At 38.0% G+C, this 21,745-nt stretch overlaps 2 protein-coding genes across 14 annotated transcripts in view; one reads left to right on the top strand and one right to left on the bottom strand.

The window, feature by feature from the left end:
• Positions 1 to 21,745, top strand: part of ANK3 (ankyrin 3) — a 325,335-nt gene that overhangs the window by 184,188 nt on the left and 119,402 nt on the right. For 7 of the 12 annotated variants that reach the window (XM_076010011.1, XM_076010010.1, XM_076010014.1 and 4 more), the window contains 6 exons: positions 1,789 to 1,986; positions 7,007 to 7,105; positions 15,219 to 15,317; positions 15,406 to 15,504; positions 16,067 to 16,162; positions 20,377 to 20,449. In XM_076010011.1, coding sequence (XP_075866126.1) covers positions 1,789 to 1,986; positions 7,007 to 7,105; positions 15,219 to 15,317; positions 15,406 to 15,504; positions 16,067 to 16,162; positions 20,377 to 20,449 — 664 coding nt within the window. Of the gene's footprint in view, positions 1 to 1,788; positions 1,987 to 7,006; positions 7,106 to 15,218; positions 15,318 to 15,405; positions 15,505 to 16,066; positions 16,163 to 20,376; positions 20,450 to 20,606; positions 20,670 to 21,745 lie in introns of all 12 variants that reach the window. The other 5 variants (XM_076010009.1, XM_012762792.3, XM_076010016.1 and 2 more) reach the window with 1 other exon arrangement.
• Positions 1,628 to 16,091, bottom strand: LOC142875542 (serine/threonine-protein kinase Nek4-like). 2 transcript variants are annotated; one of them, XM_076010020.1, is made up of 6 exons: positions 15,995 to 16,091; positions 9,450 to 9,481; positions 7,825 to 7,942; positions 7,526 to 7,595; positions 4,139 to 4,258; positions 1,628 to 1,974 (listed from the first exon to the last, which is right to left on the bottom strand). In XM_076010020.1, exons 2-5 carry the CDS (start codon positions 9,456 to 9,458, stop codon positions 4,153 to 4,155), a joined length of 303 nt encoding a protein of 100 aa, XP_075866135.1. In that variant the 5' UTR covers positions 9,459 to 9,481; positions 15,995 to 16,091; the 3' UTR covers positions 1,628 to 1,974; positions 4,139 to 4,152. The 2 variants fall into 2 exon arrangements, with proteins under 2 accessions (XP_075866135.1, XP_075866134.1); XM_076010019.1 differs by lacking the exon at positions 9,450 to 9,481 and having other exon boundaries at positions 16,000 to 16,089.

The raw sequence follows: 21,745 nt of genomic DNA, 5'->3' as shown, positions 1-21,745 counted from the left end.
AGCACTGCTTTGTGAATCTTATCATTTATGTTGGGGTGGAGAGGGGTGGTGAAAGAGCTCACCCCCTCCTGTCACTCACCATAGAGTTGGGCTCAGTCCAAAGCTCTGCATTCGGCTCTGAAGGTGTTGGTCTCTGATGGATGTGTTCCAGCAGAGGGCCAAATATTTCTCAGGGCATCTGGGGTTTCCAGATGGCAATCGGTCAAAATTAAAACAGGAATATAAAATCTTCTACCCTGGATCATCCACTTTGGCAGAGGCTGGTTTCAGAAGAGTCTATAAGTGACATTTTCACTTTAACTGGTTGGTATCCAATAGTCTAATAAATCCCCTCCAATTGATTATAAAAATAGAGTTTGTCAAGTGAGAAATGCTATTGGACTAGGACATGCAAGTGACTTAAGTGTGAGGGTTATTATAATAGCAACCTCCACGGCCCTCCATGTTGTTTCTGGGCCTTTCACGTGGCTCAGAAAGATTGTGACTGTTGGGTTGTCTAAATTTGGATGATTTTCCCAAATATAAATTTTCAGATTCTATTTTCTCTCTCTAAACCCTCCTGTCTGTAGAAAAAATGATAATTCTAATTTGTCATTGGCATATTTTAAATAGTTGGGTTCATGTACATGTCAAAATGTAATCTTGCATTTCCTTTAAATGACTGTGAACCAGGGGAAGGTCCCCTTAAAACTCTTTCTCAAGGCAGGGGACACCAAAGGCTCCTAAGGCACAGCTAATTAACAGTTTATCCAAGGAATTTTGGTTGTATCTATCAGAGCATCAGGGGTCAGCCTCAAGAAGGATGCCGGAATATTCTGAAAGCTATAGTACACTTGATTCAAATTCTGAAGGTTCCTTTCTTCTTTTAATCAATATGTGCCCGTTGTTATGAGGCATTAGAGATACAAAGACAAATATGACACAACATGTGCCTTCAACAAATGTATATTCTAGTAGGAAGAGATATATAAACAAAAGAGTGCCACCAAATGTCCCCATACTTTGATTAGAGTCAGTAAGACTGGGGAGGAGGGCATTGAGGTGTGGGAGGTGGGGAGAGGTCAAAGATTTGATGGAGGGGTTGACCCCTTGAGCTGAATTTCCAACCAATAGAGCTGACTCCTGGTGTGCTGGGGGAAAAAATTCTTAGCAGGGTAAGGCAGGACAGAGAAACATGAGACAGTATGAGAGACTGTTCCTCTCTTTGAAGGACCTGCAGGGTGACCACACCAGCGCAAGTACAGTATAACCACTGGAGTTTCATGAAAATGGAAATTAGAATGGCAGATTAGAATAGATTATAATGTCCTGACTATGATGAAAATTAAAACTTTCAATTTGTAAGCAGTAGATGGCCATTAAAGGGATATTTTTAAATGAAATAATGAATGGCTCTGAATGTGCCCCAGTGATACCATAGTCACAGTGTTTGTTGTTTCCCACTAGAGGTCCCTCCTCTCCTCAATTTCAATAGAGCAAATAATTATTGAGCACCTACTAAGTAAACTACTTGTAAAAGAAAAAATCTGTATTCCTTTTGGAAAACTAATAGTACTCTCTTTCATTAAAATGTCTACATTACATCACATTTTCCCTTCTTAGGAATGCAAGAGACAGGAAGGCAATATGTTAATGGCACGGCTTGGTTTATTAGTGTTTGCTTACTTAATCATGATTTTTTAAACAATCAAAGCAAGCCACTAGAAAGAGAAGTATACTATTTGATAATGCACTGTACACATTTTTATCTTGTTACCGGGCGTGTGACCAAGTGATTCGTGTTGACAGAACGGTTATACACCACTGCACATCGCAGCCAAAAAGAACCAGATGGACATAGCAACGACTCTGCTGGAATATGGTGCTGATGCCAACGCAGTTACCCGGCAAGGAATTGCTTCCGTCCATCTTGCAGCTCAGGAAGGGCACGTGGACATGGTGTCACTGCTCCTCAGTCGAAACGCCAATGTGAACCTGAGCAATAAGGTAACCTTATTTTTTTTCTTGACAAAACATACGATACAACAAAACCTCACCCCTGAGAAGGTCACTAAAGATTCGTGAAAAATCTGGATCAAATAGGACATGTGAAGTGTAATATTGCACAAAGATGTTTAAGACCAAAGTGTTATTTATCACAACAAAAATGTGGAAACAATCTGTTCAAACAATATGAGAATGGTAAATAATTTAGTCATACAACTGAGTCTATGTGTATGTGACTCTGTATACATTTGGCCATAAAAATGAAGTCCTCAAAGTTTTTAAAATGACATTTTAAAAAAACCTGTTATAATGTTAATTCAAAGGGCAACATTGTTTTAATAAGAAGTTCCAAATTGTAGCCTGTTGCTTTATTCCACAAATATTTTGGGGGGATCCTATTCTTTGCCTGTCCAGTTTTAAGTCCTAGGTTACAAAGAGGAATTGGCAACATGGCCGCCTTCAGAGAGTTCATTTTAATAACGGAAATTTGGAGTAGTTACTTTATTGAATAGATAGGAAAAGTTGTTAGCTTACAAGCCTAGTCTTTGCATGTAAATTTGCAGTTCTGAAGGAACTTGAGAAGACTGTTCACTAAGCTTTTCAAACACCCCTGGCCTCATCTTTGATATCCCTATTATTAACCAAGAAAGGACGAGTTTTGTCAAGCAAAGTAAAAGTTTAGCCCACAGCAGACCAGAAACATGTTCATGAAGTTACTGCCTCTCATTGCATATATGGAATTTGGGTAGGCCGGATTGCTTAAGATCTGCCCAAAACATAGGTGCGAAGTTTCCAGGTCTCCAGGTGACAAGAAACCTGTTCAAATGACATATAACTACCACGTTATACCACCTCTCTGAGCCTCAGTTTCCTTCTCTAGTAAATGGAGATAACAATACTTACTCTACAGAGATGTCATGAAGATTAACTGAGATAATGTTCAGCACTTTCTTTTAAGTAGAAAAATAACAGTTGTCTTAATTTGGGAGTTTTCATAATTTTGGAAAAAGTATACTCTGCGTTAATCTGAATTTCCAAGGCTATAATTTAACAAATTCTGTTGACCAAAAGACATATATATGAGACCTGAGAAACATTTTTTTTTTCAGTTTAGCATTTTAAAAATCTTTTTTTTTTTTTTTTTTTTGGTATACTGACTTGATTTTCTCATATCTTTCTTTTTAGTCATTCCTTTTTAGGAATGCATATGTGAGCATTTATGGGAATCACAGAGAAGTTTCAAATAATCATTATAATTAGGAGATGTTTGAGCTTTTACATTTTCTACCATTTATGTACCAGTTTATAGACTAGCCTTTTAATAGTTTAACAAAATTCAACTTGTCTTAATGATGAAGAGGACCTTGCCTTTCTCAAATTAATGCACACTCTGTCATCTACTAGTGTGTATTTTCTTTTGTGAGCCCAGAATATTGTATTTCATCAATTCTGCCAGAGATAATATAGTACCTTAACAATTGGTTCAAAATTGAATATTTTTGGTAGGTTTGATGCCAAACTAACATGTGACTGACTTTTTTCTTCTTTAAAATCCTGCAGGCAACTGGTGCAATATATACCCAGCTTTAAATTTACCTTAGACTCATAGAACATTTTTAGATGGAAAATACTTTATTCAGGAAAGAAAAAAATTCAGCGTTTGCTTTAGTAGTCTAGAAATTAGCAAAGGGAATTCTGAAGACCAAAAGACGTACATAGTAAACCAGGGAAGTCTGGAAATTTCTGGCCACCTTCCTGAATAAATTATACAAAAACAGAGGTATTTCTAAAGAAATTTTAAATGATCCGCTGGCTTCCTGTCAGCACATTGTATTTAAGGAACTTCCAAGAACTTCATATTACCTAGAAACCATCTAATAAGAAGGCATTCATAAATCTTTTCTCAGTTGTCACTTTCTGCATAAAGTGTTGAATACGCCCCGATGTGAAAGCAGAAAAGCAGCAGAATTTTTATTATTCTATAAGGACCTTCTGTGACAGTTCTTCTGTCAGTTTTTCCTGCATGGCCAGTGTTTCAAATATCAGCTAGTCCCTCTTCCCACCACCCATTTTCCATCTCCCCTTCCCACCTTCCCATTTAACACTGCAGTTTATTCCCTTGCTAAAAAACAATTACTAAATGAAAGATTACCTGGATGCAGTGACTCACACCTGTAATCCCGGCACTTTGGGAGGTCGAGGCAGGAGGATCACTTGAAGCCAGGAGATCGAGACCAGCCTGAACAATAGAGAAAGAAGAAAGACACTGTCTCTGCAAAAAAAAAAAAAAAAATAGAAAAATTAACCCGGCATGGTGGTGTGTACCTGTAGTTCCAGCTGCATGGGAGGCTGAGGCAGGAGGATCGCTTGAACTCAGGAGTTCGAGGTTGCAGTGAGCTATGCTGATGCTACTGTACTCCAGCCTGAGCAACAGAGGGGAGGGGGCTAAAGAAAAGATCTAGCTTTCGTGAAAATTTACGTTTAGCTAAATACTTCATTGTTTTTACTTTTTTTCTTACCCCCAGTAGTTTCAAGAAAAAATGATCATGAACCCCAAGTTACTGATAAAGTGCCAGTGTTTGATTTCTTTCCACTTTGTTTTTGATGTTCCTGTCAAAACCCACATAGGTTTTGCAGATTACAAATAGCTATATTTTTTATTAATATACAGCTAAAAGAATATTAAACAGAGCTGTTACTATTCTAAGTTCGTGTTCTTTGTTTCAAATACATGCTATTTTAAAAATGAGCAATCGTTGAAGTCCCCTAAAAGATTAACAGGTAACTTCTGAACACAAAAAGGCTCTTGTGACCTATAAATTTTTATATATCTCTTTAATCCAAACCATAAATATAAATTTATGTATAATTTTGTATATATTTTATGTATATATAAAACACATACAAAAGTAAAATTTCATTTATTTACTTTATCCTGTTTCATCTAAAAAATGTTTGCTTTTTCCCTCTGACTTAATCAAATCATAGGTGGATTAAATGTTAAATGCTGGAAACAGGTTATATAAAAATTAAAGGCCAGGCATGGTGGCTCAGGCTTGTAATCCTAGCACTCTGGGAGGCCGAGGCGGGCGGATTTTTTGAGCTCAGGAGTTCTCAAGACCAGCCTGAGCAAGAGTGAGACTCCATCTCTACTAAAAAAAAATGGAAAGAAATAAGCTGGACAACTAAAAAGAAAGATATATATATATAAAATATTTAAAAAGCTGAGCATGGTGGCACATGCCTGTAGTCCCAGCTACTTGGGAGGCTGAGGCAGGAGGATCGCTTGAGCCCAGGAGTTTGAGGTTGCTGTGAGCTAGGCTGACGCCACAGCACTCTAGCCCAGGCAACAGAGTGAGACTCTGTCTCAAAAAAAAAAAAATTAAAGATACATTGCTTACCTCAACAAGCTCACAGTGGTTTGAGGAAGACAGACAAGAAAACAGAGTTTAGATGCAAATTATGATGCCTTTAAAAGACATGAGCACGCGGAAGGTATGCGCATACATGCAGTGATCTGGGCCTTCCATGAGACTGGGAAAGAAGAGGCCAGGAGGGAGTCCCTGCAGAGAGTGGGTGAGCCATGCTCCAGAGCAGCACACGCAGGGACAGGGGCGTGAGCGCGAGGAGGGCAGGCGCCCAGCACACGTTTCTCAGCCTTTGCTGAGAGGCACTCAGTTAAAGTAGCCTCAGAGTGTTGAAAAGTCTCAAACTTAGAATAGGTGACCATGACACTTTCACAAAATGTTATGGCTGAAAATGTTATTTCCTCCAAAGTAGAACAGGGAACATTGTTCCGTGATGATGTCAGTGTTTGGGTGGCGCCAATTTTGGCCCTGGCTTGTTTTTCTTGGATTGCAAGTGAGTGCATCAGTCCTCCTTTTACATTTCCCCCTTATTCCGTTTGAGCTTTCTCCCAAATTCTATAAACGTTATGAAAAAGTCACCAGCGAATGACGCTTTCTTAATCCTATAATTTCTCTGATGGAATGGCTACCTGTAAATAAATAATGTTCCATAGATAGAGGGTTCTGGGCCCTTCCCAAAGCTGACTCTGAGTCCCTCCTTTCGTCTGACTATAACTGGACAGGCTGGCGTTCTCATTGCACAGATGCTGGTGGGGGTGGGGGGAGGCGGGAGGCCTCCAGGATCAAGACGTGAACTTCTGTGTTCATAACGGCCGAAAGACAAGAATCTGAAAGCACTTAGGCCAGCTCGCTTTCTCTTCAGTATTACTTATGGAAGAAAAAAAAAAAAAAGCTTTACAATTATAGACGTTTTTTTAAACCAGAGTATAGGCTTAGTGATTTTTTTTCCCCCCTTGGTCATGAGAACAATGATGTGTTCTGCAAATTCTCTGGCAGAGTCAGTTTCAAATACTGTATTCAGTCTTGTTGAACCATCTAAATGACCTGGAAATTCTTATGATCTAGCATTCACATTACATTTCACGGGTGATCTGTCCTACCCACAAGCAACATACAGAAAAGATTTATCAGACCTTGGGTATTAATATGAAGAAAATATTATCATCACATGTCAATATTCACTTTGTAAACACATATTATTTTAATAATTTTTGCTAAAGTTAGTGCCATTGGTAATGTATTAAAGTTCTTGCATAATTCTGTAAAAAAAAGTTTTAAAGAAAAACACTGAAATGTATAGGGGGAAAACGATACAATGTCTGGATTTACTTGAAAACACTGCCACAGAGAAATGAATGAAAAGAAAAAGAGGGATGGATAAAGCAAATATAGCAAAATCTTGATAACTGCTGAGTCTCTGATGAGTGAGTATCCATTCCCTCCACTTTTGTGTATGCTTGAAATTTTTCATCAAGCCTGCAAATAGCAATGTTGCCACAGTGCTAGCATAGTATGGTGGATAAGCTTATTCTGTAGATTTTTTTTTAAACATAGAAATTCTAGGCTGCTTATCCTAGAATTCACAAATTGTTTTTCAAACACGTACTATATTTCTTCCTGTAAGATGACTGTGCCCTTTGAATCTTTTGCAGAGTGGCCTCACCCCACTCCATTTGGCTGCTCAAGAAGACAGAGTGAATGTGGCTGAAGTCCTCGTAAACCAAGGGGCTCATGTGGACGCCCAGACAAAGGTACATGTTCCCTCTCTTTCCCATACAAAAAAGAATGCATCCATACAAAGTGCCACTTGGAGACTCCTATATGGAAGCAACCACAATTGCCTAGGAGGAAAAATCCCTTCAGTCAAACATATTCATGCAGGAGACACCAAAGTCTCTGGTTGTCACATCCCAGATCCTTTCATCTTGAGTGGCCTGGGCACTTTGTGCTAGCTGCGTATCAACATTCCCCTGTGTTAACACCTCACAAACAGATGTGTCCTTCAGGGCAAGAGTGTGAAAGCTTGTCCCTTTCTTCGTTTTTGTGACTGATTGTCAAAAATGCAGATAAATAGAGAAATAGAAAAACCCGTCAGTAATTTGGGACCACTAACTTTGTTTATCATAATTTATGAAAAAGGATAAATTAAGGTTTATTCAATTATTACTCACCTGCTAAATTCTTTATGGTCTATGTGGTGGGGCATGCCTTCTCTCTCTCTTTCTCTGACAAAATAGTCTTCTTTTCAAAAAGAAAAAAAAATTACCAATTAATCTCATATAATGCCACAATTTAAACACAGATAAGAAAAATCATGCCACGTGCTGTGGCTCACACCTATAATCCTAGCACATGGGAAGCTCATGCAACAAGATCACTTGAGGCCAGGAGTTTGAGACCAGCCTGAGCAACATAGTGAGACCTCATCTCTACAAAAATAGAAAAATTAGCGAGGCATGGTGGTGCTCACCTGTAGTCCCAGCTACCTGGGAAGCTGAGGCAGGTGGATTGCTTGAGCCCAGGAGTTTGAGGTTGCTGTGAGCTGTGATGACACCACTGTACTCTAGCCTCAGCAACAGAGTGAGACCCTATCTCAGGAAAACAATAAAAAGACAAACACAGATAAGAAAAATGGATATTTTGTGTCATAATCAAATATATTAATTTCATTTCTCTAAACATTTCTTTAGATTCTTAATTTTATCTCTTTATATCAGATTTGTTGTCTGCTCTAAAATGTCTTCTTTCTTTCTATATGTCATATTTGGCACACAAAAATTACTTATTACATATTGTGAATAAAAATTCTTTTGTATGTAATATAGACAGGTACTTAGGTGTGTGGACATATATTGAAGATGTTGATAATACAGAAGTATCAGCAAAAATTAGCCAGATAAAAAGATATTGCAGACATCAAAATCAGACTAAATTTAGCTTATTTTCTTTATATTGTTTGAATACTTTCATCACGAAAGAATTCTCCACTCTGGAAATTTTTAACTTCATGGTAAATATGGTAAATATAAACTTCACTTAATATTATTTTATTGACAAGCATGTATACACACACAAAGACCTAAACACATTATTATACCTTTTATAGGTATAAAGTTCTAGAAGGCAAGGACTGGGTCAAGTTTCTCAATATTTTTGTGCCCCGACACAACCAAGGCATGCACCAAAACTCAGCTGGGAAGTGTGGCAATGCTTCTTAGCACCAGCTGGGGGAGGAGAGAAGAGAGCACCTTCCCCCTTCATTCTCCATTTGCACCCAAAACCTCTGGTGTAAGAATCTCAGGTCTCTACCAGGGCTTCTTCCTAACCTGGCCCAACTCAGATCATAGATCATTTTTGTACTGGGCATAGTATTTTTGCATGAACGTTTTCCTGCCCTTTACAGATGAGGCAGAGCATCCACTTAAGAAAGCATCACTCTGTCTCTTATACATTCTTTTCCTTTCCTTTTTCTTAGCAAAGAAATCATAGCCACCAAAAGGAAATGGAGCTGTGATTGTCCCATAATTAGAACAGAGCAGAAGTGCAAAGAGATGGGTTGCTTGCACTTGCTGCTTAACTTTGCGAATAAGGAGTTTTTTATATCCCATGAACTTTCAAATTCTCACTGGTAAAGAAGATATTCCTAAGCAGCCTACAGGTGGGATATATACTATTCCATTCATTGGCTTGAATTAAAAAATGATGATGAAAATATCAAGGCCTCTTTTCTCTTGGAAGGAAAAGACTAGAAAATACTGGTAACAACTTTTGCAGTCCTCTCCCTGGTTTGCTGGCCCCCTCTTTATTTGAAGTCCACCAAGTTAGTTCAGACTAAATTATGCCACCGGGGTTAATAGTCAGTATTGCCTAGCTAAGGTGTAGCCACTGCTTTTGCTTTTTAAAAGGAAAATTTCCTGAAGCATTTTATTTAGACCTACCCTAAATGGGATTGATTCTCAGAGGGTACTGATTAGAGAATTAATAGTTACATTGAATTTAAGTGTGTGTAAAAACATAAAAAGCTTTGAGAGCTTATTTGATACTTACTCATTTCACATTCACTTATAGATCTCCCACTAGTTGCCAAATTCTTACCTGGAGCATATTGTCCTCATAGAATTCATAGTCTAGAGTGGGGAAAATATAATAATAACCACAATAATAATAATAAAATAGCAAAATTTATGACCCATATTCTCTGTGCTAGGTACTATCCTAAGTGCTTTATATTTATTTATTAATTTGTTTAGACTTACAACTACCCAATGAGGTTGGTAAAATTAGTATCCTTGTTTTGGAAACTAAAGTGAGGAAATTGAGGCATAAAAAATTAATTATTTGCATAAGATCCAATAGCTAATTAGTACAATGCCGGATTTTGAATATATATATATATATATATATATAAAATTATAGAGATATAGATAACAAGTGAGTTTTTTTTACAAGATAGAGAGGACAGAGGGGAGCTATAGCTGGTTCAGTATCACAGGAACATGGGGAAAAAAGTTAGGATCATCTTTTGAGATCTTACTAGAATATTAAGATCTCAGAGGATCTTAATGTACCAGGCTGAGCAGTTCAGCTTTTGCCCTATCTGTACTGGGAAGCCACGGAAGGTTTAAGCACGAGAGTAATAAGATTAGCAATCTGGTTTACAAAAATCCTGGGAAACAAAGCAAAGAGCAAGTTGATAAAAGAGCCTGGAAAAGGGCAGTTAGGCTATTGCTGAGGAAGTCCTGGTGAAGAATAAAGACCTCAACTAAGTAGCAGACGGGAAGTTGAGGAACAGGGGAACCATTTAAGAAATACTTAAAGAGGGACAAAGAGTGAAGACTTGAAGACCATGTGTATATGGAGACTGAGGAAAAGTAAGGAATTCAGGATGAATCTAAGGACCTGGCATGTGTAACTGGCAATCGCATAAACCATCAGTGAGACCCAAAATAGAGGAAGGGAAGCCAGCTGGGGAAGGAGGACGGTGACGTCTGTGTCGGGTGTGTTGAGTTGGGGATTACCCAGGGAGCCGTCCAGGTAGGAAAACCCAATACATGACTCACATATTGATCTAGGACATAGGAAAGGGCCGGACTGAAGATCCGGATTTGGGAGTCATCAGAATAAAGGTAATAGTTGACATTGTGAAGGTTGATGTACATGATCATTGAGGAACAGTGCAGAGCAAACCAAAGTCAAAGTCCTGGGACCAGCGGCATTTCACGGTGGCTAGAGGGGTGAGAAGAGGGCCTGCCTGGGGGTAGGAGGAAAACCAGGAAAGAATATAATATGGATGCCTAGGTATGAAAGCCCGTTAGGGAGAGTGTTTGAGGTTAAGAGGCTCCAAGCACGTGCACTGGATTGGCACTTGGGGGGTTAGAAAACAGTTTCCCTAGAGCAGTAGAGATGGGGAGATGTGGGGAAGGCAGGAAGGAAACAGTGAATGAAGATGATTTTTTCAAGAAGCTTAGTTTGGAGAGGATGGAGACCCAGAATAAAAGGAGAAATATTGGAAAGGGGTTGGAAACACATAAATACATCTGTAAGTTGAGAGAAAGGTGCCAGAAACCAGGAAAGAGGTTAATGAAGTTATAAGAGTGACACAAGAGGGGTACGCTGGGCTAGGTTAGAATCGACAATTTAAATATTTTCTGCTATCATTACAAAAATATTCTTTCATAATATTTGACTGTTCTAATACATCAGGGGCCCTCCCACCCAGTTTATTCCATACTGGTTTTGGAGGTGAATAATAAAGCAAAAAAAAAAATGGGGAAAAATTATCAACTGTTTTTTTGCTTTCAGTGTTATGAGAATTTCAACTATACTTCCTTCAGGAAATAAAATACTGGGAGTTTGTTTTCATGGGGTTTATTTTCTTTTTTTTTTTTTTTTTTTTTTTTTTTTTTTTTTATGGGGTTTATTTTCTAAAGGCAAAATGCCTGAGCCACGCATTGTGGTGTGTGTCCATAGCCCCAGCTACTCAGGAGGCTTAGGCAGGAGGATCACTTGAGCCCAGGAGTTTGAGGCCAGGTTGGGAGTGAGACACTGTCTGGGAAAAAAAAAAAAAGTCTATTATTACTAACTGCATTTTTCCCATCTCAATTCTTAATAGTTATACTGTCTTGAAACTGTGAAAAATCTATTTATAGAAACATCTTATAGTCTTCTGTGGATCTGTGGATCTTTGCCTGCCATATTATCAAGTAATATTTAGCATAGTGTGTCTAATACGACATTAGAAAGATAATCTTTATAACAACATCAACACCTAAAAATCGTTTAAAATTTTTTTTAATTGAAATAAACAAAATCAGAAAGTAGTTGTGGGTGGATATGTTCCCTGAGGAAGACTATGCCAAGTTCAGGGAAGGCCAAGACTGACCTTTAGAGGGCCACAGATTTCAGAAGGTGAGTGCAGATTTCCTGCTCCCTGTCTCTCTCAATCCTTGTTGTGCGGGGAGGCACCTAACTTCTACCAAATAAGATATTGTGACAAGGTATCATAGATCAGAATGCCAGCCAAGCCAGAATATTCCACCTGAGCATGTTTGCTCTTCCTTCGCAAGAACAGCCTTTCAGTTCAGCAAGGGCAACCCAGGCACTCCTCTGGATCTTTTCCTGTTTCCTTCTTTCAATCCTTATTGATCAAAGTTTTAAAATATTTATTAAGCACCTTTGCTATGCCAGGTACTGCTTTAGGCACAAGATAACAATGGCTAACACTATGTGTCAGACACTGTTGAAATATTTGTTGATATATTTAATCCCTGTGACAATACTATGAGGTCACTACTGCTATTCAATTCCATTTTACAGTACGGGAGCCAGTGCACAGGGAGGTTCAATAACTTGTCCAAAGTTGCACAGACAGTAAGTGGCAGAGCGGGGCTCCCTTCAGCTGCCTCCTCCCTGTTCTCTCGTTCATCGGAAGAGCAGCCTGATGAGTTAATGGGTGTGAACAGCTACCACTTGGTAATCAGTTGAAGAAAAAGGGAAGGAAAGTTATTCAAGACTCTGTGGGATGGATTTTGCAGGGTTTTGTAGAGCCCTACCCAGTGTTGGCCAGAGGGAAAAAAACGACGTAATTTTGTCTTGGAATGATGTTATAGGTGAGGCAACAACGGACAAAGGGGCAAAGACTGCTCAGTTATCTGGGCTGTGGCTTTTCTTGGTGGTTTGATTATTTAGCTATTCAAGAAAAAAAAAAAGTTGGTCTTTCCAAAACGTAATGCTGCTAGTTGGGTTGGGAAGAATTTCTCAGACCCCACCTCACTGGGCGTGCTTGTGCAAGGTGCCATTTTACACAGGAGCCCCAATGAATGGAAGAGCCCAAATCTGATCTTTCTGAATGCAAGTTGAATCTTTGTGGCCATGCATACATTTTTTTGTTTGTTTTTAAACTAAAATTTATTGGTATAAGATTAAAAACACACAAAAAAGAGACATTTGGTTTTGAAAAGCACTGCAAATAGCTAAGTGCAGTACTTTGGTAAATACAAAATAAAATGGTTCAGATGAACACAATCTGTGGAAAGAAACAACGGAGGGGAAAGGAACTATGGACGTTAGACAATGGTCACATTTCTCACCATCAAGCTCTATAGATAAGGCAAGACTTGCTAAGTCTATGGATCATGACCCCATCGAGGTCTTAAACATCTCCAGTCTGAAGCTAGAACAAGTATAGTGCAATTAGAAAAAAGAGAAGGCCCTTTCTCCACCGACAATATTTTTAATAAAATATTTTAGTGTTTGTGGAACAGAAGAAGACCAGTGTCCTAGGGCATAGTGAACAAGGGACAGAGTGGCAGGAGATGACCTCAGAGAGTTAATGGATTGGGGAGCGGGAGGACATGGGGGACCAGAATCAGATAAAAACTAATTGTCCATTTCAATGACTTAGGGTTTTGCTAAGAGTGACATGGTAAGCTATGAGGATGAATAGAATCTGTATTTAAAAATATATAAGGTGATTTAATTTCTAAATTAAGTACTTCAACAACCATTGGAAACTGTTGCATTCTTAGGCATGTTGACTAAAAAGATGAAATGCTCTTTAATGTGTAGGTTATGTAGATTTTTTAAATATTGTCTACATTGTTTTGACTTGGGAAACAATTGCCTTTACCGCTGAACTTGGGAATAATGTTACTTCAATTAATTCGACTATCTGTACTGAACACTGATTGGACACACTATTTTCAAGCCTCCCTTCCTAAGCAGCATTCTGGGCATAGGTGCAGTATCTGAGTTCCTCAGTGCCGAAAATAAGAACCCTAAAAAGCAGGCAAGTGGATTCTGGTCACCAAAAAGGAATATTCTGTGTGGTACATTAAGTGGCTTTAGGAGTCACAGATTAGGCTCCTGTATACAGGTGGCTATGGTGAGCCAAGAGGGAGCGGCTGGTCAGCATGGGCATGCTGACACTGGCGTGTGGACCAGAGCCTGACCCATTGGCTCTCTAAGGCAGCACATCTCTGGTGAGGTGTCTACAGTCAGCTGTGGTCTGGGCATCACTTTGTAAAACTCAAATGTATATTTGCTAGGGTCACCATAAAGACACATTGATGCCATCACATGAAATACAGACCCTTGAAAATATGGACCCCATCTACGTGTGCTTAGAAATGTTGCAATAAAAAGTCAGTGTTGGCCGGGCGCTGTGGCTCACGCCTGTAATCCTAGCTCTTGGGAGGCCGAGGCGGGCGGATTGCTCAAGGTCAGGAGTTCAAAACCAGCCTGAGCAAGAGCGAGACCCCGTCTCTACTATAAATAGAAAGAAATTAATTGGCCAACTGATATATATATAAAAAATTAGCCGGGCATGGTGGCGCATGCCTGTAGTCCCAGCTACTCGGGAGGCTGAGGCAGGAGGATCACTCAAGCCCAGGAGTTTGAGGTTGCTGTGAGCTAGGCTGACGCCACGGCACTCACTCTAGCCTGGACAACAAAGTGAGACTCTGTCTCAAAAAAAAAAAAAAAAAAAAGTCAGTGCTCTCCCTTTCAGCGATCTGGCGCTGCCAGTGTCATTATATACCAGGGCCATGAAATTGCATGGTGATGTCTGTTATAACAAACAAGGCCATCTACAGAAGGATCTGGAATACCCTTATTTTTTAAAATAATTATCTAGATTTTATATACACACACACCCATAGGGGAGAGAGAGAGAGAGAGAACTTACAGTCCATTAGGAGTCAGTGGATACTAATTTGGGAAACAATCCATTTGCTTTGTCTAAATCAGTGGTTTTCAAGCTGTGGGGACTCTGGTTAGCAAGGCGGGAGACAAACTTGATTTTGATGTACCCAGATCAAGTTCATACTTCTCAGACCACCTGAACTCGCACTAGCCTCTTCCTCTGTAATGTTTCTATGCTTCCTCCAATCTCTGTCATGCATTCGGATAATCATCTACTGCATTACATTGTCATTTAGCCACTTCATGTTTTTTACCTAGATTTTAAGCTTTTAGAGAGTAGTGTGTTCAATAAACTCTAGTCAAGGCCGTCCATAAAGTGCTCTTCTAACCCTCAACACAAAGCCAGTGAATCAGCCTGTCTAGGCTGTCAATTGCTCCATCTTTCCCTGCTGTCTTGAAAAGTTATGAAAATAAAATGAGCCATACAAGAAAGAGCACTCCAGGGAATTAAATGACTATTTTTATGTGCAATGATGTTGTTATTTATACCTAAGGCTACCCCTGAGAATTGTCAAGGGCGTTTTTTTTTTTAGAGAGAGGAAAAATCCTATTTTTTTCCAAGCTCAGAAAGAAAGGTTAAATAATTATCTTGCTTCTGTTTAGGATAGCTGTTACTAAAAGTATACTTCTGATGTTTCTTTTTTTAAAAAAATATAATTATAGATGGGATACACACCACTGCATGTGGGCTGCCACTATGGAAATATCAAGATCGTTAATTTCCTGCTCCAGCATTCTGCAAAAGTTAATGCCAAAACAAAGGTAAGCTCCTTCCTCCTTCGTTTCCACCCAAATCCTTAATTTTGTTTCAAAGGAAGTAAGAGTCATTTCTTCCATCTTCCTTCTGCAGAATGGGTATACGCCATTACATCAAGCAGCTCAACAGGGACATACACATATAATAAATGTCTTGCTTCAGAACAATGCCTCCCCCAACGAACTCACTGTGGTAAGAGCCAAGGGACAGCTCGGGGGAGAGGGAGGGCCTGAACTCTGATGTCTTCTTACATTTTCCATTGTGTACCAATGTTGCTTTTTGACGTTCATTAGGCAGAAACAGAGCATTTTTACTTTCATTGGCATAAACAGCATTCATTAGAACGAAGAAAAAAAAGACAAATAACCATATTGTTGTAAGCTGTTTAGAGAAAGATGCGATTAGTGTTTCATACTTTAAAACTACTGATTATAGACAGGATAAACACACACACACATATCCCATTGTCAGCTAGTAGGAAGTACATACATAAAAAAAAAATATGTGTCTGTTTCATTGATTGCTCACTTAGAATATTTAAAAGCCTCTTGGATTCCATGCGTAGCTGCCCAAGATTTGCTGTGTGAATAGAAACAGGTTAGGTGGGTTTGGGGCCAGGTATGTCTCTAATGAAACAGTTTTTTGTGTAGGGACAGTGGGATGGGTCCGATGAGACACTCGCCTTACGTTTCGTATGGGCGCAACGTGTGGAGTGAGCCTTGCTAATTCCGTGTCCGTGTTTTCCCCTCGCCAGAACGGGAACACCGCGCTTGGCATCGCGAGACGTCTCGGCTACATCTCCGTGGTGGACACTCTGAAGGTAGTGACAGAGGAGACCATGACCACGACTGTAAGTAATGCACACGGCACCTCCTTACCTGACAGCCGGCTCCGGGCCAGCTTTTTATGAGCTTTTCTGAGATGAACATTTATTTCCCCCCTATTCATAAACTAAGTGCCATGGTTCAAAATGTGGTCGCCTCATTGTGGGCAGTCAGGATTGCAAAACTCTCATTTCTGATATGAATAAAAATTCAAAACACTAAGCATACCTATTTAAAAGTCACATTTGTAGCCATAGAGTTTTTACTTCGATATAGAGCTAAGTGTATTAGTTTGTTTTGCTATAAAAAGGTTTTAGTGAAATGATGGTGAAGGCAGAAATTTTTTAACATCCTTCAGTGGCAATGTAAAAGAGTTGGAAAATTTAGGTTGGTTCCTTAAAATGTCTTAATGTACAAATGATTCATGGTTACATTATTATCATGAAAATTTTTTACATTGTTTAAAAAAAAGTCCAGATAGAATCAAAATTGGTTTTGGCCACCGCTGTTACTCCTCTTCTGTCTACCTATTGAAGTTGTCACAGGAAAAACAATAGGATGTTTTGTTAAAATTTAAAGTAAATCTTTGCCAGGAGGCCCTGTTGCATCAGATACATTTTTATCCCGAAGCTGCAGCCTCTAGGATAAAGCACTTCTTTTTCAACCCATCTGGCACCTTTGAACTGAATTAGAATTTGGTAACTTTGGAATCAAGGGCAAATGTTAGAGGCTTGAGTTTTTCCTAACTCCATGACTCAACACATAGGCCCAAGATTGATTTCATACAATATAAATGTAGCACCCTAGAAACATTGAAATTATCAGCTCTGTCTCCTTTTCTCTTCTACCAGCCTCCAAAATGAAGGAAGGCATAATTAGCATCTGCAAGTCAGTTTGTATACACAGTGCTTCATATAAAAAACATAGGTTAAAGGTCTCTGTAGCTACCTGCAGGTTGGCAATGTATAGTCTTTAGAAACTAAAAAATAAACCTGCCGATATAGAGAGAAATGTTTTAATTTGCAAAAGAGAAAACAATTGCTTTAACTGACTAAAACAATAGTTATCAACCAGGGAACATTTTTAACTTCAAGATATACTTTGTCTAAGAGATAAATTCCCACATGTTGCTTTCATACACCTTTGAGCATTTTGTTATCTTAAAATCTGTTATTAAATTCTCGAGAAAAGAGTTTAACTTATTATAGTAACGTTTACTAACCTTAATTTTATAGATAGCTCATGTAGCTCTCTCCAGAATGGGGAAGGATTGCAAGGAGGACAAACTATTTAACAATGTCCAATTAACATTATGCTATAAAAGATGTAAAGTCATTGTAATAAACATATAAGACTTGTATGTCAATGCTAAAAGAACTGAAGCTTGTATAATCTTAATAGTTCAAAGTATAAATTTTATTTGTTTGAATATAAATGACTTTCTTGCCCATTAGGAAATTTCAAAATGTTTCTTTGAAATCAAAAAAGGTTTAAGAGAAAGTAGAATTAGAGACAAAGTAAAGTGACAGTCTCAGAAAATCTACTGAAAGACAGAGAAAGTCCTCATGGCTCAGGCAGGTTCCCATCAGAAGACATAATGTGTACAGGAGTAGGACCAGTACCTCTCAGTGTCATCAGCTGACCTGGTGACTTTCTGCAAGAGAGAGAGAAGACATTCTGCATGCTAACAGGAAAGGTCCAGCTTGCCTGACGAAGAAAATGAGGCTTCCACCCAATGAAGTGCTCACATTGATTAAGAAAGAGTCCATCTAAGTCCCTACGACTTAGTCCAGCATTGTGGTATTTCAGAATTTATCTCAAGCTGAGACACCACCTTGTCAGTCCAGCTTTAGCAGCTACACATGAATTAGCTTAGGACTGATGCAATTCAGGTGGAGTCTGCGATCTTAGGCTAACAAACAGTTCACCCTCCACCGCAGGCATGATCTTTGTGTAGCCAGTTACTGGGACTCCAGCAGCCATTGTCTCTGTAAGCAGACTTCAGTTTTCTAAAACCCTAAAAAGAATACCTCTTCCATATGAGTGCAACGTGTGATGTGACAATTCTGAGAGAGACGCTTTAGTTAGATGAGATTACAATCACAACAGCATAAGAAATTAAATAGATTCAAGCTGATATTCAAAAGATATGAATTTTATCTGTTTAAATTTCATTGTTCAAAATACTCAATTCCTGCAGAAGCAACAAGCAGAGTACCCCTAGCACCTAGATATTGGTTGCTGATACCATTCTTTAAGAAAAGGAACCAGGGTCCCTTATAGCCTTTGCTGAATATAGGGCTAGGGCAAGAAATATACAAGATGAGCCTGGAATATGTTACAGTGTGAAAAAGTAAGGAAATGCTCCTCCCCCCCCCACCAACAATAAATAAACAAATACACACACACACATACACAATGGTAGGGGCATGTCAAAGGGACACAGGAATTAACTGAAAGAGTTCCCAATGGCTACAGCTGGAACAATTTGAGCAAAAATAAATAAATATAATAGTATCAGAGTACAGTGCAAAGTATAAAATAAATACCCATGAATCCACACTATGATAAATAAGTGATTGAATAAATGGGAAGAAAGACACAAATTTCTTAAGCAAAAGAATTCTACGTACCTTATAAAAATACTTCACCCTCAAAGAAGTGGAACATAATTCCCCACTGCTTAACTGTGCGCTAAGCATAGTGGTTTCCTTCCAAAGAAAACAGTATAGAATCAGGGGAAAATAGAGTAACTCCACCGTGGGGAAACCTGACAAGCACTGCCCTAGCTGCATGACCAAGGTCAACACCAACAGTGACAAGTCACACTGATGGCATGTACCCTTGATACGACGTGATGAAAATGGCATTTTACCTCTGCAGTCTTCTTCCCAAAAACCATACAGCTCCAGTTTAATCATGAAAAACCAATCAGACAAACCCCAGTTGAGGGACATTCTACAAAATCTCAGAACTGTCATGGTCATCAAAAACAAGGAAAGAAACTCTAAGAAACTGTCACAGCTAAGACAAGCCTAAGGAAACATAACAACTAAATATGATATGGTATTCTGGATGTGATCTTAGAACAGAAAAAGGACATTCATTTGGCAAAAACTAAAGAAATATGATGAATAAAATATAAACTTTAATAATATCATCTTGATTCATTAATTGTGACAAATATACCATACTAATATAAGTCTTTAAAATTAGGGGAAACTTGGTGTGGGGTATGTGGGAACTATCTTTGCAATTACTTCGTAAATCTAAAACTATTCTAAAACTAAATTCTTTTTTTAAAAAAATGCTCAATATCAGTATTGCATGCTGGAAAAACCACCAAATAATGCTTTATTTCAACATAATAATTGGGGATAGGAAGCATAAATCACATTTGTCAAGTACTGTCACTAAGAAATAATGTGTACCCTTTCTTAATTTAAACAACCTGGCTTTTCTTCAGTTGTCTTACTTAAATGTGTATCTTTCCTCATACCATTATTAGTCTTTCATATGCTCAAAATTAGAAGAAAACTCATTTTTAAACTAAATTCATTAAGATTTTCTGACAAGTAATACTGACAGTGTCCTATGGATGAATAAAACCTGTATAAGTATAAAGTTATCAAAGAGCAAGTGAGAGAGTCAGTAAGGTATTTGCTTTGTAATATACTGTTCTTTGAAATATTTTAGAAGCTAAAATGATCCTGCAAATGCATTACCCCTAAAATATTTTTTCATATACATTGTTGTAATGATTATGCAGTGTATACAATTTTAATATTTTGATTTATCTAGGAATTATAAGTACACATAAGAGGAGAATTGGCACAAGTAATAGAGACATATTTCTTACAGTTCATTTGAATTATCTTCAGCCAAGACCTTTAGTGGAATGGGGTGACAGATTCATCAGACCATGAGAAAATATAGGAGTTGAGTAAGAGAGGCAATATCTTTCTTCTTCTCTTTTCCTTTGAAACCCCTTTTTAGGGACCTAAATCTTTTAAGCTGTTGTGCTTTGCCACTGGAGTATCTCACTTTTTATTTCTTGTCTGGTCTGTATATGGTCAGGACCTGTGTACCACTAAGGGACAACAAATTTGATGTCATTTTATATGTGGGAGCCTCAAGATTTTCAATACATAAGTCCCACAAGAAGCCAACAGTTTAATTTAGAATGTAATGAATAGTCACATTAAAATGTGCCCTAAAGTGACTGCTTTTTTGTTACTAGACCATCACAGAGAAGCACAAAATGAATGTTCCAGAAACAATGAATGAAGTTCTTGATATGTCTGACGATGAAGGTACGTTGAGTTCCTAATAATTATGAGGCACTGTGTATTTGTTGTTTTGAGAAGAAATTTCATTGCAAAAATGTTTTTAGAAATATTGAAATGTTTTGTTGTAGTATTAAGAGTATGCATTTTTCACGCACTTATATTGTTCACTTAAATCATGCAGTTCGTAAAGCCAATGCCCCTGAAATGCTCAGTGATGGCGAATATATCTCAGATGTTGAAGAAGGTATTTGTAAATTTTTATTGTGCTGAAACTTAACTACCAACTTTATCTTTAATTTCTTATCTTTAAAATGTAATACTTTCTTGAGTTACTAACTCTTCAAATTATCTTGAGAAACTTCATTTATGTATCATTTAAAGAATGCATATTTGGTATTAATGATTGTCTTTTTTAAGTTCCTTTGACTCATCTTTCCTTGAACTCATTTTCCAACTTTAAAATATAAAAGTGTCACTAATTATCTGGATTGCTTTCTTTTTATGTGTTTTTACCAAGCAAAAAAGCGGATGTTTTTATTGTTTACATCTGAAATCTAGAAAGGGAAAACTGATTGACGTTTATGGTTAAAATTTTTTTAGATAAGAGAAGATATTCTTAGAGGTAAGGGATTAGATGTCCGCACATCCTAAGATTTACTCTAAATTTTGTAGTAAAAGCACCTTTTGATCTTGAACTAATAATGAAAACTCAGCCTGAACAAACCTGTTTTCAAATTGGAAATCTTCAATAATGATTTGATGAAAGAAATCAAAATATAAGTGTAGCTATACTTCATATGTGTAAAGAACCTGTTTTCTGCCATACCTTAAAATCAATACTTTTGACCAGGCCATGATATGTAGATATATTAATGGATGACATCTTTAAAAGGTCCATTGGAAAACTAGCCTTTTATAGTAAGCAAATATTATTATAAGGATGGCAGATTTTGAAGTTTCATGAAATAACAAAATGTTTACTATGGTAAAATTTATATTTAAGTTTCTTTCTTGCATCATTCTCCAAAACTCCATTCTGCCTTATTGTGCCCTCATTGCCACCTCTCATGTAGTGTTTTTCCCTGGCACCAGTCTTAGTGCTGCTAGTCTTTTTTTTTGCATTTAGCTTATCTTCCTTATTTTAATTATTATTGGCTGCTTCTTTGATCTGCACAAACTTCAATGGGAACCTAAATAGTGGAAAAGCCTACCTGATCCAAAGTCACTTCACCCGTTTTGTTATCCAGTGACTGGCTCCTTAGTGCTTTGTGGCTGGGCACTTGACTATACACCAGAAGATCCAGGTGGTCATTTAAAGAC

The sequence above is a fragment of the Microcebus murinus genome, chromosome 14 (genome assembly GCF_040939455.1).
Source record: "Microcebus murinus isolate Inina chromosome 14, M.murinus_Inina_mat1.0, whole genome shotgun sequence".
Lineage (NCBI taxonomy): Eukaryota > Metazoa > Chordata > Mammalia > Primates > Cheirogaleidae > Microcebus > Microcebus murinus.
Note: the sequence above shows the minus strand (reverse complement) of the source record. Positions and strands in the feature narration are given on the sequence as shown.

What these genes read in the sequence shown, in the direction of transcription:
- LOC142875542 (XM_076010019.1), bottom strand. Translation starts at nt 16,089, where the DNA reads ATGCCAAGCGCGGTGTTCCCGTTCTGGCGAGGGGAAAACACGGACACG. An exon ending in ACGTTGCGCCCATACGAAAC is followed by an intron (nt 7,943 to 15,999) that starts GTAAGGCGAGTG and finishes TTCCTGAGATAG; the next exon opens with GGTCTCACTCTGTTGCTGAG. An exon ending in CCAGGTAGCTGGGACTACAG is followed by an intron (nt 7,596 to 7,824) that starts GTGAGCACCACC and finishes CTTTTTGAAAAG; the next exon opens with AAGACTATTTTGTCAGAGAA.